Source organism: Pimephales promelas, chromosome 3 (genome assembly GCF_988280905.1).
Source record: "Pimephales promelas chromosome 3, fPimPro1.hap1.1, whole genome shotgun sequence".
NCBI classification, from domain to species: Eukaryota; Metazoa; Chordata; class Actinopteri; order Cypriniformes; family Leuciscidae; genus Pimephales; species Pimephales promelas.
The window spans coordinates 20398439-20415430 of record NC_142771.1 but is presented as its reverse complement, the minus strand read 5'-3'; the positions used below and the strand labels follow the sequence as shown (position 1 = coordinate 20415430).

Sequence of the window (16992 nt, the reverse complement as noted above, 5' to 3'; positions counted from 1 at the left end):
AACAGAAATGTATACCTTCCCCTCCTTTATTGGTAAAATTACAAGTTCTACAAGGTTTGTGTTTTTCCATTTATTTGCCTTTCTCCATTACGTCCCTCGTTCCACAGACCCTGCTTGAAACTTCTGGGTCACTGTTCACATGTGTTGTGCTTGTGCTATGTCACAAGTGATGCTGAAAATGCCGGTCGAAATAGACGTCCTTCGACATAAAACAGGAGGGAACAATATTGACAAAAAATGACGTTGTCAGAGGACAAAGAAATACCCAGTGCACTCTTAAGAGACCTTAAGTACAAAATAGTGCTGAATTAAAATTGCTAATGATTGGGGACATTTTCACAGAAAAGAAAAAAAAAAGTACAGGAACAGCAACATTATCTCCCCCCACCCCTCCCCCCTCCCCCCTCGTAAATATTTGGGAATTTGGTCAGAGGAGGCTGATTTTGCCTTGTGTAATTCATATGTATTTTCTCATTTGTCTGAATGATTTCAAAAACATTTCATTAATGCAAAGAAAGAAAAAAAAAAGAAAAACACATTGGAGTTATACCACCTGTTAATGCATTTAGATACAAGTAGATATATGTAAATGATTAGAAAAAAAAGTCTAGCCTATCAAATCATATACTTGTTTCAATTGTGCTGGAGTAGTGGACGCCTGAGAGACTAATACAATAGAAATAATACAGGATCTATAGAACAGCCTGACAGATGGAAAATAGCCTCTTTTCTCATTCTCCAATCTTTCCTTTCTCCGACAAAGAAGGAGAGCAGGAGAAAGATGAGATGTAACTCAATACTGGCAGTATGCATCCACCAAAAGGGAGAGCACAATTAAATAGTGACGTCACCACTAGATTTTTCATACAAATGAGAGCATAAGGAAATACAAGGGAGAGACAACTTGTATTCCCACCAGCAGCAGTCTGGAATTTCTTTTGTTTTAAGAGCGATTGGTTAGATCGGATCACGCGTGTCTCTTTTCTGTTTTGTCAAACCTATATAAGACAAATCATAGGTGGCAGACACATGTCATAGCTTCTGTGTGTGTGTATCTGAATGTTTGCATGTCGTGTTCTTAGGAGGGATAAATGGTCGAAACATTAATGTGTTGATTTACAAGGGTATCAATGGCCTGTTTCCAGTTCTGAAGCTCTAACTGGCCATAGTTTAGAGCTGGGTCATAATTGAATGGATCTCACACTATGGATTCATACTGTGTTTTGTATCTGTATCAGTCCTTGTGTGCATCTGCCAGCTGATTGGTCCACTGGTTAGTTGCCGCCTCCACAGCACTGGCCGCTTCTGCCCTGAGGTGCGGTCTCCTGCAAGTCGACACCTCCTCTGGCCCGTCCGCCACTGCCCGCCCCACCCTGCGGTTCGTTCTTCGGAAGCTTCTTGGCTACAGAATTTTTGAGAAGAAGACATTTATTCACAAACATACTAGGTTGCTTTGATCTGAACTAAATCAACAGCAGTATTTGAAGGATTAGGTGTGGCGTATAGAGGAGCGTCTTTGCTGCAGGTGAAACTGGTGTCAAGTTGCTGTGTTTTGCTCTGTGCTTGAAGAGAATCAACAACAGAGATGAGATCGTACCAATAGCCATGAAGATCTCGTTCACGTTCATAGCGGTCTTCGCTGACGTTTCCATGAAGAGTAGGCTGTTGTCGTCTGCGTACGCCTGCGCCTCCTAAAGAAAGCGTGCGGATGAGTTAAAAACGTTTGGCAGCAGATTTACAGAGGCTGTTTTGCGTTCGTCTAAACTTACCTGAAAGTCAACGGCTCTCTTGTTGGCCAGGTCTGCCTTGTTGCCAGCCAGAGCAATGACGATATTTGGACTTGCCTGACGCTGCAACTCCTTCACCCAGTTCTTTGCTCTAGTGAACGTGTCCTAAAACACAAAAACAGTAGGAACTGTTAAACAAAACAGAAAGAAAAAGAGTCTGATGAAAAGTTAAGGACCAGTCATTGTGTGTAGATCAACAGAAGCCTCTAAAGTGAACTGTGGTATTCTTGAACTTGCTCGATTGGATTTTAGCACATACAGAGTCATGGGTGACTTCTCAATTTAATGTGTTTATTTACTGCAATTAATAAATCTTATGTATTTAACCAAGCCCCTGTCCCGACACAAACTCGTAACTTGCTGTCTAAATGCAAAGCATGATGAGAATGTATATTCAATGCTTTACCTGCTTGCAACAATGTAATGTCTATTTAATACAACATGTACCATTATAATATACATGGAAAGATTTGGGGTCAGTTTTTTTATGTATAGGTGGTTTGCAGTCACGTGATTGTGTTGACGCGTGGAACGCAGATGGAGGGCAAGGAGTGAAGAGCGCAATGGACGAGATGGAGGGAAATCCGTACAGAAATATATAAACAGAAAATCGAAACATATATTGGACGTGATCTTTACGTTATGAAGAGGACCGATTTTCAACTGAATTGAGAGATTTGCCTGCCATCGAGGCTGTAGATATCAGCAACTAACTCGTCTTACAGACATACTTTGACTTTACAAAGTTTGGAAACTGGTACGTTACACAAACAGCCACATAAGTGTATTTAAACACCTGAATAATGTAATTATAAGCCACATAAATAATTTATTAACTCACAGTTGACGAAGTGATCACTGCGCGCAAACACACAGGCATTTTCCCATTCGGCTCCTCCCGACCGCAGACGTAGGTTTATAAGGCATTTTCCCCGGTGTTTTTCTGTCAATTTCTTGTATTTTCCCCCCTATGAACAACAACTTTTGTCACACGATAAAAACTCCTCGTGGCTTGATTGATTTGAGCAACCATAAACGACGCAAAACATAGGCATTTTGAGTGTGTTATAGTGCTTCCTAAATATAGAAATCACTTCCTGCCCTCCATTTGCGTTTCGCGCCATGGCAACGCAGTTGCGTGACGTCACGTGAAAACAAGCTATTAAAATTTATATCACAAAATGAATACTTTTATTCAGCAAGGATGCACTAATTTGAATGAAACTGACAGTATAATGTTAAAAAAGTTTTCCCATTACAAATAAATGCTGTTCTTTTGAACATTCTATTCATCATAGAATTCTGAAAGTAAAAAGAACAAAAATATTAAGCAGAATAACTTTAATATATTAAATTTAGACGTTAATATTACTAAGAATACTAATAGAATACGAATACTAATTACTAAGATTGCTTCTTTAGCAGCAAATCAGGATATTAGAAGAATCATGCAACACTGGAGTATTGATGCTGAAAATTCAGCTTTGCCATATATTTATAAGGAACTTATTAACACATGCATATTCCTGTTTTTCTTTTTAAGAAAATACAGTATTTTACATTACAATTCAATTAAAAAAGCCGGTATTTAAGTTTCATTAACAACAAAAAGCCATACATCTAATACACACATTAGCTTAAAGTCCCCCTGTAGTCAATAAACTTCATATTTGATCACCAAAATGACATATTAAACATTTTATCCATGAAAAATAAATTCTTCATGTCTTAAAATAGCTTGAATGTAACTCTACACCCTTGCCTCATTGAGTATACATGGTTCTATGAATATGTAAACAGAGGTGTCAAAAGTATTCACATTCATTACTCAAGTAAAAGTATAGATACTAGGGGTTAAAAAAAACTTCTTAGAAGTTGAAGTATCAACTCAAGCTTTTTACTCAAGTAAAAGTGTAAGTATTGGTTTCAAAACTACTTAAAGTATAAAAGAAAAAGTAATGTAAGGAAAAAAATTCATAACATCAAAAAAAAAAAAAACATAACATTTTTCTAAAGGTCATGTTGAAATTTTGAAAAATTTGGGATGCACTGGCTACCTGTTTCAGCCGCATATATGCCCATAGAAAATTAATTCTATATGAAAATAATCTATGGGGATATTTTTTGACCCTATAATGTAGGGTTGCAAACACACACACACACACTCTCTCTGTCTCACTAACACACACTCTTCTCTCACACTTGACACCTCTGTATGTACATGAACCCCGCCTCCAGTCACTCGGACCAGCTCAGAGATCCACTCGTTGACCTGATTGGTTACAAGGTAGTTTGTGACGTCAGAAACACCAGTGATTTCAAACCGTGTTTTTGAGACAGTATTTGGTTCACTCCAGTTTTAGGGAGAAAATCCTCAGCAATGGTGTTGACTTATGAATTTACACATGGTTTTCCTTAAAAGCTAATTAACAACACCACATAGACATACAAGCAACATTAAAAGCTTGATTTTCACCACAGAGGGACTTTAAGGTTGCCAACAGGAATTGTATCACCATTGTGATTGTTACTTGACTTTGAGAAAAGGTCTGACTGTATCCTACAGAATAATAATTAAACCCGGCAGTCAGTCATGTGAAACCTTATTATTCAGACCTTACCCTTCTGCTGAGCACAACGCTGTGATGTCAGCCTTTATTAGAGCCAAAGCGCAACTGACAAAGTCACATTGCAGCTGAGGTCCCACGCAACTCTCAGCTGGTAATAGATTGGCTGTACAAGACACCTGTCTGATGCAACTCTGACTTAAAGTTCTTGATTTCATAATCACAGGCACTCACTGTGTTAGTAATATCGTAGACGACGATGGCCGCCTGGGCTCCTCTGTAATACATAGGGGCCAGGCTGTGATATCGCTCCTGTCCGGCCGTGTCCCAAATCTCAAACTTTACTGTTGTATCATCCAGGCAGACTGTCTGTGTGAGGAAAGCAGCTAAAAAGGAAAGAAAAACAGAAATGTTTGTGACATGATGGTAATGTGTATCAGTTTGTACAATCAAAATTATCCTTTTAGCACTTCCTTATAGCTTAACTATTTAAAGAGCATATTGCAGATTAAAAAAAAAAAACTAAAGCTAAGCTAACTAAGTTAATGCAGGATTTAAAATGTTTTAAAGCAACATAAGGGCACTAATTTAGTAGATAAAGTGAGCGTTTCTTGAACTGCTCATAACAGCTTTTTTTTTTTTCAATATCATGTCATTTTACGTCACATTAGAGAGCCTTAGCCTCAGCTCAGTGCAGAATAATAGGCTCAGGTCATCAGTAAGTATGCTTTCTGTAGTTTTTGTATTTTAATTTATCATCGTCATGGTAAATTATTGTGTTTGTGGAAGTTGCAAAAACTCTGGCCAGTCAGGACTTCAAGATCGAGTCCACAGGTTTCCATTACAAGATAGGGGAAGGTGCAATAGCCTATATCTTTCGTTCCTGGTGCAGTTTGTGCAGGTGAAGAGACGCGATTTCTCTTCCGCATCGGCTTCGTAAAACGCGGTCGCGTCTAGCGTTTACTTCAGATCAAATGATTATCATCCCGGCGATATGATGAAGTTCAACATGGGATGCTTAAGCAAGAATATTGATTGTCATATACTATACCAATGGCATCAAATAGTGTGATATAGCTAACTTAGTCATGCCCTAAATAGAGGCAACTTGTAATTGAAAAACAAAATTGGTTGTTTAAATACTCAAATCTTTAATTTTCTCTTTATGTTATAACCCAGGTGAAAAACATGTATTAAAAAATGTATGTTTTTAGTACAATAGAAATATACTCAAGTATAGTTTTTATACATTTAATAGTATAAATCTACCCTAAACATACTAATGTCTGCTGGCCTGTTAGGATCATAATAATCAGTACAATATTGTGAGCACAGTGTATATTGTTAGCGAACGTCTATATCTATAAGTACGTCTCTCACCAAAAGACACCTGTCCTGTTCTCCACTGGTTCTCCTCACACCACAACTCAATTTGTCTCTGACCGTTCTGTCTAACATTATACTGGCCTGTCCTTGGCTGCTCTCTTTAGCACAGCAGGCTCATAACTTTATGGCTTGGTCCGTCATATGAGTATTTCCTCAGCGTCTGAAATGTCATTGTGATCCATTGTTTTCCTGTTGTTCGAATCGACCAGTCTCCCGCTCGTTCTCGCCATGCTATGTGGGATTGCGCTTTGAGCGACCAGAGTTTGATTCCTGGCTCACACTTACAAAAGACTTGCATTTCAGATAAATGCTGTTCTTTTGAATGTTCTTTTCAAAGAATCAAAAGAAAGTGACATTTGCACAGGCAAGCATTAACCCTCTGATGGTCTTCCTTTATGAGTCACGTCCTGGGCCTTTCCCGGTCAGAAGTGACAGGAGGCCTAAAAATTAAACTTCTTCCATCCCAGTAAAACCAATGCAATTTATTTTTGTTCTATAATATTTATTCTTTTTAATTTAGTATTTTGAGACAATTTGATTGAAATTATTCATATTTATGCAATATTTATTGTCTATTTTTTCAATGGAAATATATATATATATATATATATATTTTTTTTTTTAAATATTAATGCAGTATTTTTGTTTAATATAGAGTCTAGGCCTTCAGAAATAAAATGTTTTTGAAGATAATTAGCACCATCTGGTTACAGTATAGAGAAAAATTGTAGAATCATGGTGTCACCACTAGATGGCATGTACAGCTCTCTATGGAGAGGCATGTGAATAGGGCATTTCAGAATGTTTGTAAACAATAGGCACCGCGATACTTCCGGGTGGCAGAACGAGAGCGGCTTCTATTGACTAACTGAAGAGATCCAGCCGGCAACTGAACAATTACATAATTAAAATCATTGTTGTTGATCAAAGTTGAAACGATGGTTAGAACATGTTGTGTTTGGGGTTGTGCCACCAGATATACAGCAAAAGGTGTAGGTTTTTTTATTGATTTCCTTCAGAAAAAAGTAAATCTATCCAGCGAACCTGTGGGTGAGGAGGTTAAAGCGAGTGGACGTCGTCAAAAGTGCATGTCGTCTACTAATTATGAGCCTGAGCCCGATTTAAACCCAACCATTTTTAATACGTGGGTCGTTATATAACTGACGTTCTCAACTAACTTAGTTAATTACTTTCTATGTTAGGCTACTTTCTTTTGAGCGGTGAGGAGTAAATGCTTCTTCATCGTAAATGCTTCTGATTGGCCATTGCGTTCAATAAATCAACACATGTCTGTGATTGGCTACATCGCTCATCGCTGCAGTCATGTTATAAAAAGAAACTCTGCAATGTAAATCATTTCTATTTTGTTTTAGTTCTTGTTGCTTTTCTGCAACAGATGAATACAAATGTATTCGTTTTTATTTGTTTTATTCATAGATATTTCTAGTTTGCGGGAGTCCCGCGAATCGTTTTATTCTCCCGCAATCCGCACTCGGCCATCAGATCTAATCCCGCGCCACGCTACGTTGGGAGTGCACGTCTCTAGATCAAAGAATCTAAGCTCTAATGATCATGTTAAGTATGTCTGAATTTCCACCACGTCTGTTTTTTAATCAACAGTTGAAATGTAGATTAGGCTACTGCCGACGGTGTGTCTCTCTCCAAGCAATTTACTAGTGTTGCCATAGGGACGCTTCGGCTTTTGCCACCCGGAAGAACGTCTATTATTGTTGTGACGTCATGGTGAATTGTCGTATTCCCCAGCTGTTTATGAACTTGATTTGAATATATAATTGAAACAATCTCAAAAACTATTTCTTATTAAAAAACTTGTAAAAATAAATAAATAAATAAATTGTGAATTTTTGTGTTCTTGTCAATTTCCCATTAATTTCCTTATGGGGGTTCATTTTTGACCAAAGACCAAAATCGTGACTATTTTTGGCTATGACCACTTAGCATGCTCGGATCATGAACTCAATTTTTTTTGTGTTCACATACCTAATGCCAGAAATGACACCAAGTTTCGTAACATTCCAATGAAGCTGTGATTTTTAAAAATTCAAAACAGAAAATTATTCGGTCAGAAGTGACCGAGGACCATCAGAGGGTTAAAAAAAATTGTTACGAAAATTTTGATTTTACAATACTCTATATTTCTAATCCCTTTCACTTTAAACTTTGTGCTGAGTCAGGTAAAATGGTCACATGTTTGTGGCTCACATTTATTTCTCCAAAGCACTGCGAGTGCTGCGATCTTTGACCTGCTCATTGACGACAGGATGATGGCATTGAAGGAAAACAAGTAGAAGAACAAAAAAAGTGCTGAGAATTTCCTTATCGTCAGCCTTGTGCAAGCATGCGGTATCCTGCCCATACTAAATGTCACTCCCAGCATTTTTCTTTCTTCATGTCTGAATTTATTCTTGCTAAATACAAGACTGAGCCTTAAATGGAACAAATCCACAAATGTCCATGATCAAATAGAGCTTTAAGTTTCCCTAAAACACTGACAACTTGGAGGGACACAATAGCGCACACACTCAGGAAATCCCATTGTTGACTGTTTCCCTTTCCTTCTGATAGTTACTCTAACTACATTCTCTGTCCATGTAATTCATATCATAAATCTATCTTTTAAATGAATACCATTTCAAGCTGTATACAGCACACACGTGTTTGGCTAGAAGATCAGATATGTGCACATGACACATAACTGCATATCTGTTAAAAACTCCATTAAAACACACGTGGTAGTCATGTGATTAGCCACTAAGAACCAGCTTGTCAGCTTCAGACCAAGCCCAGCCCTCTCACCACACATGAACACAAGCCACACAAACTTATATACGCAGAGCATTCAACATAATCTCACTACAAGTTTGTTGTATTATAAAACATTATCCTGTAGCTATTTTTTTACAGGAGACATATTCAACAGTTTGACAGCATATTCCCCCTGAAATCATTCATGTTAAATCAAAGTTTCTAGCTTCTTTCTCTTTAAAATGATCTAGACCAGTTGTTTCTCAACTGGTGGTCAAAAGACAATTTGAGTACTATGTTTTTCTGATGCAAGACTTTAATTTTGAAATACGTGCATGAAAGCTGATAGAAAGCGATTAGATATTGCGTATCCCTAATATTTTTCCATGTCTGCCATTTTTCATGCCCAGATGTCACATTAACCCAAGAATTTCCATACTTTTTTTTTTAGCAGTGATGGAAAAATCTGATAGCCTATCTTTTGTAATATGTAACTGTAATTCTCACCCCTGACCACTTGGTGGCTAGTGCATTCTTGCTGACTATAAAGTTAATGATCAACAAACAAATGACTTCTCTGAGTTATGTGACATTGTTTACGAGCTATTTTATTGTCGTCTTTTACATGAGATACATGATATGAATTTCTAAGTTGGACTGTATCTTTCAACACATTTTCTGATGTTTATTCATGTTTATTTCATTCTGTAACATGGTAAAAGATGAAGGGATGATTGGGTTCACTCGCGCTCCACTTAAACTGAGGCGCTACAGTGATCAGTGACAGTTTTGTGAAAAAATAGTCAGAATTTGAAAGCTGAGACTATGTTTCATATCAAAAGTATACAAAGCTTATTGTGATTTATTGGACAAAAATTCATGATGAAACCTGAAGTGACCTGAAGAATAAATGCACAATCTAGCTTATATAAAAGTCCTGTAAATTATAATAATAGATTATAATGGGATTTTCACGACCCAGTCTGTCAAAATGACAGACAATGCAGAAGTGTAACACAACCTCTGTTCATGTCACAGCTGAATACAGTAACTAGTGAGGAGTTTTGGGCCTTGTGTGCATTCTTGTAATGCGAGTTTATATTCAAAAACGTGAGGAAAATCCTCCACCCTTAGAAAGAATAAGCTTGGACATAAACACGCTCGGGCTCACCTCCAATAGTGCTCTCCTGGTATTCGTGGAACTGGCCTTTGACGAAACGGAGCACCAGGCTGGACTTGCCCACGGCAGACTCTCCCAGCAAGACCAGTTTAAACTGGCAGATTTTGTTCCCGACGGGGGCGGCACCGTTGGTCCGCGCTGGTCCACCTCGCCCCGCCATGCCAACAGGCCGGACAACAGGAGAGGAGAGGGCTGACTGGATCTAAGAGGGGTCCTCACTGGATATGACAGGGGTCCTAAAGCAGGATCAATGGAGCTCCGGGGAGGACAGGGTCGAGAGAAAGAGAAAAAAATAAAAAAATATACCGGGAAAGAAAGTGAGAAAGATGGAGAGATGGCTCCAATTGGATGAATAAACCTAGAGGGAAAAGGAAAAAAGGAAGTTGATCAACAAAACACATTAATGACCAGATATAATTGGCCATATTACAAATTACTTGACTGTGACGCCCCCAAGTTGAGTGAAAGGAAAGGACAGACTCATACAGGTCGTTAACAGCTATCACACCATTCCAGTGCACTAACCATTAACCATAATGCTCCAATGAAACTCACAACAACAAAACAATCCCCTTTACAGATTCCACCCACACTGTGCCGCAATTACAGTTAAAAGCATCCATACAAAAGTGCTAGGTAAATAGTGTCATGTCACACATACATTAAACTAGTTCCCCAATATAAATAACCTACACTTATTAGTGATCCAAAATTATCTGCACTGTATCAACGGAAAAGGTGCTGAAAACAGGTCAGGAGTCAGGACCTGCTGTGTTTTGTTTTGTTTTGTGTGTGTAGCCAATATTTTGTTATTCGAAGCGCCACACAGACCAACATTAAGCTCAGCTTGGGGCCAAATGAATTGTGGACGGTGGCGGAACATTTTCTTTATAGTTTCAGGCTGATAAATAAAATTGCTCATGTGGGAAAACTCATATATTCAACTTTCGAAACCCTAATTTTTGTTCATTAAAAAAGTGTAGCCAAATACAGACAGCAGAGCTAAAGTAGATCGCTAAAACAACTGAGCAAATAAAGGTGAGAGAAAATGAATGTGATTATTACCAGATGGAGAGACACAGAAAGAGGAAATAACAGCAACTCAGTCTGAGGTCATTATTTCAGCTTGTTAAAGATGGATTTAGAATATTCTTTCTGCTGCAGCAGACACAGTAATTGGCAGCAAAAGAGGAGAGAAGATGGGTGGATGGACCTCCATCCTCAGTAGGAGAATATTCAGGTATTTAGGCCTGGGCTATCACAAAAAACAAAACATTTTCATTTAAGCAGTATTAAATGAAAGGTTAAAGGCCTGTCTCTCCTGTTAATTACTGCAAGAAAAGTCCAATGGTAAGCAGAGGACAATCAAAAAAGTGATTATGGGGAGTGAGATGTCACTGCCAGCGTCAGGTCTTGAGGTTCAGTCTAATCCAGAGCATGTGACGGTGGTTTAGAATTACTCACACACAAATTTCTGCAAACCACATCTTCTCAAGCCATTCAACAGCTTTGCACAGAAAGTGGAACATACATAGAGTATGGTAAAAAGGGTTGGCTTGACACACCTAAAAAAAGAGGCTGTCTAAATTTGATTAGCTCACTCAAATATGTGTTGTTTACTTTTCAAACATCTATTGTAGCCAATTAGATTTAAAATGTTTAAAGTTAAATTCAATACAAGATACAGCAAAAATCTAGTTAAAGATTTTTAAGACTTGTTTTACATACTAGCTAGGTTCAAATTGGCAGTTTTGGGGATTGACAACCACATTTACTTAAAGGTGTGGGTCTCATTTCATTAACGATTAGGTCAAAATGGTTTAAATGGTTGCGGTTTAACTTATATTCTTGGTTCTGTCTCCCAAATTTGTCTGCATAATATTAAAATAGCCTTTAAATTATAGGCCGAAAGCTAGACAACATATGAACTTGGAGTTGCAGTTTAAATTATCACTTAATTTGACCAACGTTCTAAGCATTGTAAGAGAAAACAACTGTTAAAGCAACTGAAGCTTTTATGATAACCTTTGACAGTTGTCCATCAAAAAGATTTTCAGTTGAGTGTGAAGCAACATTCAAAGCATGAAACATGCTATCCAAGTAGCATATGTTGTCTTGAGCTATCAGCCTATAATTTAAAAGCTATTTTATTATTACTTTGTGAGACAGAATAAAAACAAGAATATATTTTGTAAATATTTATTTAAACATGCAATAATACACATTTAAAAAGCTTTATCTCAGTCATCCGTGAGAAACGAACAGTTATAGAAGTAGAATGCAAAATCGCAAGAAAAGCTTGACGTGTGCTGCTGACATCTATACATTATTTAGGCGGATTCCCTTCGTTAGGATGTTGATATAGAAACTGTTAAAGTGTACCATTTCATTCATAATGTTTCTCCTTTAATCTGATCAAATTTCATACCGTATTGTCCCTTATAACTGCTAGTATAACAAGCCAATAAGCAAACTTCATTTTTTTGGACATGAGAGAAAAAAAAAAACGGAAATGTTTTGTGAAAGGCTTTTAAAACATGAACCATTACTTCTGAAACAGAGCAGAGAAAACGAACACACGCAAAATCTGAGGTAAAATTAAAAGATTTTTTCCCGCTGTTGCAGGTACTTATATTATTTATAAATGACATATTAATCTTAAAATGTAACATTACATTAACATGGCAGTAATTTAAAACATTTAGCCTTTGTAAATATATAAAGCAAAACAATAAATGTGCAAAAAAGTAAATGACTAGTATTTTCAAGTCGACTAGCAGCAGCAGGATCATTTAATCGTCTAGTCGAATAGTCTCACACATCCATAGTAGCATCTCAAATACTTTCTGTGTGAATGTGCAATGGGAGTCAAGAAGACAGTATTCTCTTACCAGAAAAATGGCGAAAATAACAGAAATTTTTTTTTGAAAACAAAAAAACCCACGAAAATATATAAAAATATATATATATATATATATAAAAACATTAACTGAGAGCAGCTTTTATATCTGGGTGAAGAGAGAAGCATTTTTGAGACACACGTAGAACAAAATTAACTGAATCTAAAACCTCAAGTTGTTCTATACCTGTATGATTGTTTTTCTTCTGCTGAACACACACAAAAAAATGGCTAACCAAACTGTTGATGGAAAATCCAGGGGTGGCGCTGTGCCGCTGCTGAGTACATTGTAGGGGAAACACTGTCGAGTGCATGTTTATGAAATATTGATGGGATTTTCATATGTTCTGCTTGCTTTACTCTACTGATGTTTACCAATGGACTGAAGCATCTTATTAGCAGATGGACAGACATCATAATGAAAACTTGCAGCAGTATCAATAATAGAGATTATAATGTCATCCATGACATCAGACACCCACCACGGAAGGATGGCTTTTACCGTAATGGCACTCTGTTCTGAAACAGAGTGACCAATACCAGGCAACAACAATGATGAAATTCCACAGAAGCACTCCACAAAAAACGGCGGTAATTTCCAGGTATTGTAGTTTAATCCACCTAGTAAAGACACCTGATTCACTTCCTGCCATCTATCGGTAAGGCCACCGTGTTGAAACCTGTGGGTACATGTCAGCCCAAATCGCTGGCACCGGCATTCCAATCACTATGGCTCATTTCCTTTCAATGCAAAATCGCATGCCGAGTATACAGTTCTGTGGCGAGACCCTTAAAATCAACAAGAAGGACTGCAATACTACTGTCCCTCCCCCACTGGGAGGGAGGGATATCAACAACAGTGTGGAAATAGGAAATGCTCTCCAGGAAACTGACCAGCTGAAAGGAAATCGCATGCATCCCCAACATGGGAGCGCAAGCCAGCCTGATCATTAAACAAATGTCTGAGAGGGTGTGTTAGAAGGACGGTCTGTCTGTCTATCTATCTAAGAAGTTGTTGCAATTTTGCAGAGCAAACACACAGATAACAACCCATACACACCCTCCTCAACGTCTGGAAGGGGCAACAGCTGCATTCATTAATAATACAACTTAACAGATGCTATTATATGCATCTTGCCTGCTCCATCAGACAATGCCTTTTTTCCATCTCTATGTCTGTTTGTGCAGGCCAGGCATGTAATCTACTTTGTGCTCCAATTGTTCCTGTTCATTAGAGTCACTTCAAGATCATCTTCAGGTCAGCAGATCTGAGTTTTTCATTTCAGACACATTTGAGTTGGTTTGTACTTTAAATAAACATGTTTCTACATATCCTGGTGGTGATGAACATTCCTGTATGCATTCGGTTTTCACCATGACCTAAATACCAAGGGTATGTTTACATGACAACGATGAACTAAAAACGTTTCGAGTACAGATGACACCGTTTTCACAGATTTGCTTTAAGTTTACACAATAACAGTACCATTTTCAAAAACCCATTGAAACTTTGAAATCTGTTTTCAGGCCCCCAAAATGTGGTTGTTGTGTACTAAATAAATGGCCAAAATGCATAAAAACTTTTCCGTATTCAATTGAAAACTGTTGAGTAAACGGTCTCTAAAGATGATGGCAAGCAGACTACTTTAGTATACTATTATAGTATGTATTCAGTATTTCTATTTGTTTTAGTATTTCTTATTTATTATTTAATTTCTGTTTTAGTACTCCAACTTAAAAGTGATTTCAGTTGGTTAAGTATTTTATTCTATTTCAGCTTTATTTCAGTTAACAAAACATGAATGAATGAATTCCTAAGACACTTCTTTCCGGTCGTCATGAATACTGGGATAAGGATTTTTACCAATTGTTCTTTAGAGATTACACTGCACACATAAAATATCAATTTCCATAAAATACTTTTAAGATAACACAAATAAAAATGATAGTCATTGCAACATTATCTCTATGGCTATTCCTGTAAATCACAATTTTAAAAGTCCTTATTCATTTTGCGAACCCTGTTTTAGTTTGTTTTTTTGTGATTGAACGCCATGCCAGCTTCCAGTGAACCGCGTGTAAAACAATATAATTGGCATAGTCATAATCATAAATTGAAAGAGAAAACGAAAACTCAATGGCAAAAAATAACCTTGATCACACCCTGGTTTCTCATAAAGCCCTACCTAACAACAACATAAAAGTCATCCGTAATAGAAACAACATAGTAATGGCCATTTAAATCTAATGAGGAAAGAAATTTGAACTTGATTACTTTAATGGAAGAAACACAAAAACAGCCTTGTTGAGGACCTAAAATGCCTCAAGCAGTAACAAAGCATGCTGGGAAAAGCCACTATGCTCTCCGGAGCAGAACTAGGAGATGAAAGTAATATTCTGTTCCTGTTTGCTCACCTTCAGTGACAGCCAAATCAAGAAAGCGACACACAGTAACCGAGATGCATTTGCATCGTAATGACGTCTCTTTATATTTTAATTTGCCTCCTCACACACGAGAAGCAACCCTACACTATTTTATATCTCGAAGACAATGACATTACGAGACTGTAAAACAGCACTAAAGAAAGCAGGTTTCACAAGTCATGTGAGCATCAAGTGCTTCTCCTGAACAAAAGGTCACCATGTGCAACAGGACAGTGAATGTGTGTTTGAATAGAAATCCTCTCAGTATCAAATGTGAAAATTCATAATTGAAAATAATGCTTCATATTATACAAGTCTAAACAGGTGATATGATTAATTGAAATACATTTATGAATGCATCAATAAATCATAACATTATTACCTCTATAAAGAGGTGGACTGCTATCATAAAAGCATATTGCCATTGCAATCAAACAGCTCTAAGCTCATATCAATGCATGTGCGATCTTAAGTGATGACTCATTTAGCTGACCTGTCAATCAAGCCTCCTCAGGCCACATTATTGACTTCCTCATGAAGTCCGATGTCTTTCACTTCTGATCTGCTCCTCCCACGAGCTCTGACCACAAGTATTCAACTCAACGCCGGTGAACCTGCTAACGTTACATTGATGATAAAAAAAAAAATAGAAAAAAACGGGCTGAGCTAAAGAAAAGTTTTTGAAAGAGATAGAATCACACGTTAATATGTAAGACATGTAGACGTTTGGAGAAGTATCACCCTTACTAATACTGTAATAGCAATTCGATAGGCGTTTAGCGACACCACAGAGATGCGTGTCCGGCTGCATGACAACGGTTAATGATAAGACAAGGAAGCCCTGCTGTAATTAGATGGTCAAACTTCAGAGCTGCTGATCGGGGATCTGATCAAACACACATATATTTACATGATGTGTACCAACACACCCATAGAAGCCTTCTCCATTAAACTGACGTTTGCCGTAAGATAGATATTCGGAACATGACAGATAGATAGAGAGGCCCGAATTATTCTTCCTTTTTTATGTCGCTGAGGGAAAGATCCAGAGGAGCGGCTCAGGAGCGTCATGAGCATCGGCTAACAGTCTTGACAGTTCCTCTATATCAGTAAACCACGACCAGCTAACAATAACCTTCCAACAAACATATTAATACAAAACCAGAAAGAGGTTACCTGGAGATACGAGTGCGGCGCTTTACTCTTTCTGTTAAATCCTTGGCTGTCAGAATGAGAGAAAATTCCCCTCCAGCCGCCTCAAGCGTCTCCTGTCGACGGGCTTTGGCCTTCACTTCCGCTTTAAGGGACGAACTTCCGTAATCCACCTTCTTCCGAGGAGGAGGGGCTTGTTTGGATATGATGTTTTTGATATTGATATGTTTTGACGTGATGGTGGCCCATAATATCACATTTCTCACCAACAACAAGACTATAATAATAGATATTATTTATATTTATTGTTTTTTATTTTTATATTTGCTTCTACTTTTCTCATTTTATTTGTTGAAAGCATAGGTGGAAAGGTTACATTTCAAACTATGCTTTTCCTTAAAATTATTTTACAGAGTAATTAATTGTTATAGCTATGTTTTGAGAGCACGGTTTTTTCTCCGTAATGGATTTTCTTTTTTAAGAAATTTAATTCAGAAACTACGCATTTGTTTTTGTTTTGTTTTGTAAACTGAAAATATGACTTATAGCTAACTTTTCGTGTTAGGCGATGCTATTCAAACTATTAAAATCATTCCTGTCAAAATAAAAAACTGAAAATCCAAAATCTAAATCTACTAAATTAATACATTTTATAATAGTAATATATATATATATATATATATATATATATATATATATACATATAACGTTAAACAATAGGCTACGTTAAAAGTCATATTTCCATGTAATGTCAATGTCTTGAAGATTAAGGAGGATATAGACTATTTCATTTGTTATTTTTAATTTGACCATTAGTCTGAAATTAATTTA

The 16992-nt window shown here is 37.2% G+C and overlaps 1 protein-coding gene across 1 annotated transcript; it reads right to left on the bottom strand.

Moving 5' to 3' along the window:
• Window positions 1-874: 874 nt before the first annotated feature.
• On the bottom strand, window positions 875-16324 carry rab5c (RAB5C, member RAS oncogene family). The gene is made up of 6 exons (XM_039686709.2): window positions 16186-16324; window positions 9678-10044; window positions 4589-4740; window positions 1770-1892; window positions 1598-1691; window positions 875-1402 (listed from the first exon to the last, which is right to left on the bottom strand). The coding sequence occupies exons 2-6, from the start codon at window positions 9844-9846 to the stop codon at window positions 1275-1277; spliced, it is 666 nt and encodes a 221-aa protein (XP_039542643.1). The 5' UTR covers window positions 9847-10044; window positions 16186-16324; the 3' UTR covers window positions 875-1274.
• Between the last annotated feature and the right edge of the window lie 668 nt (window positions 16325-16992).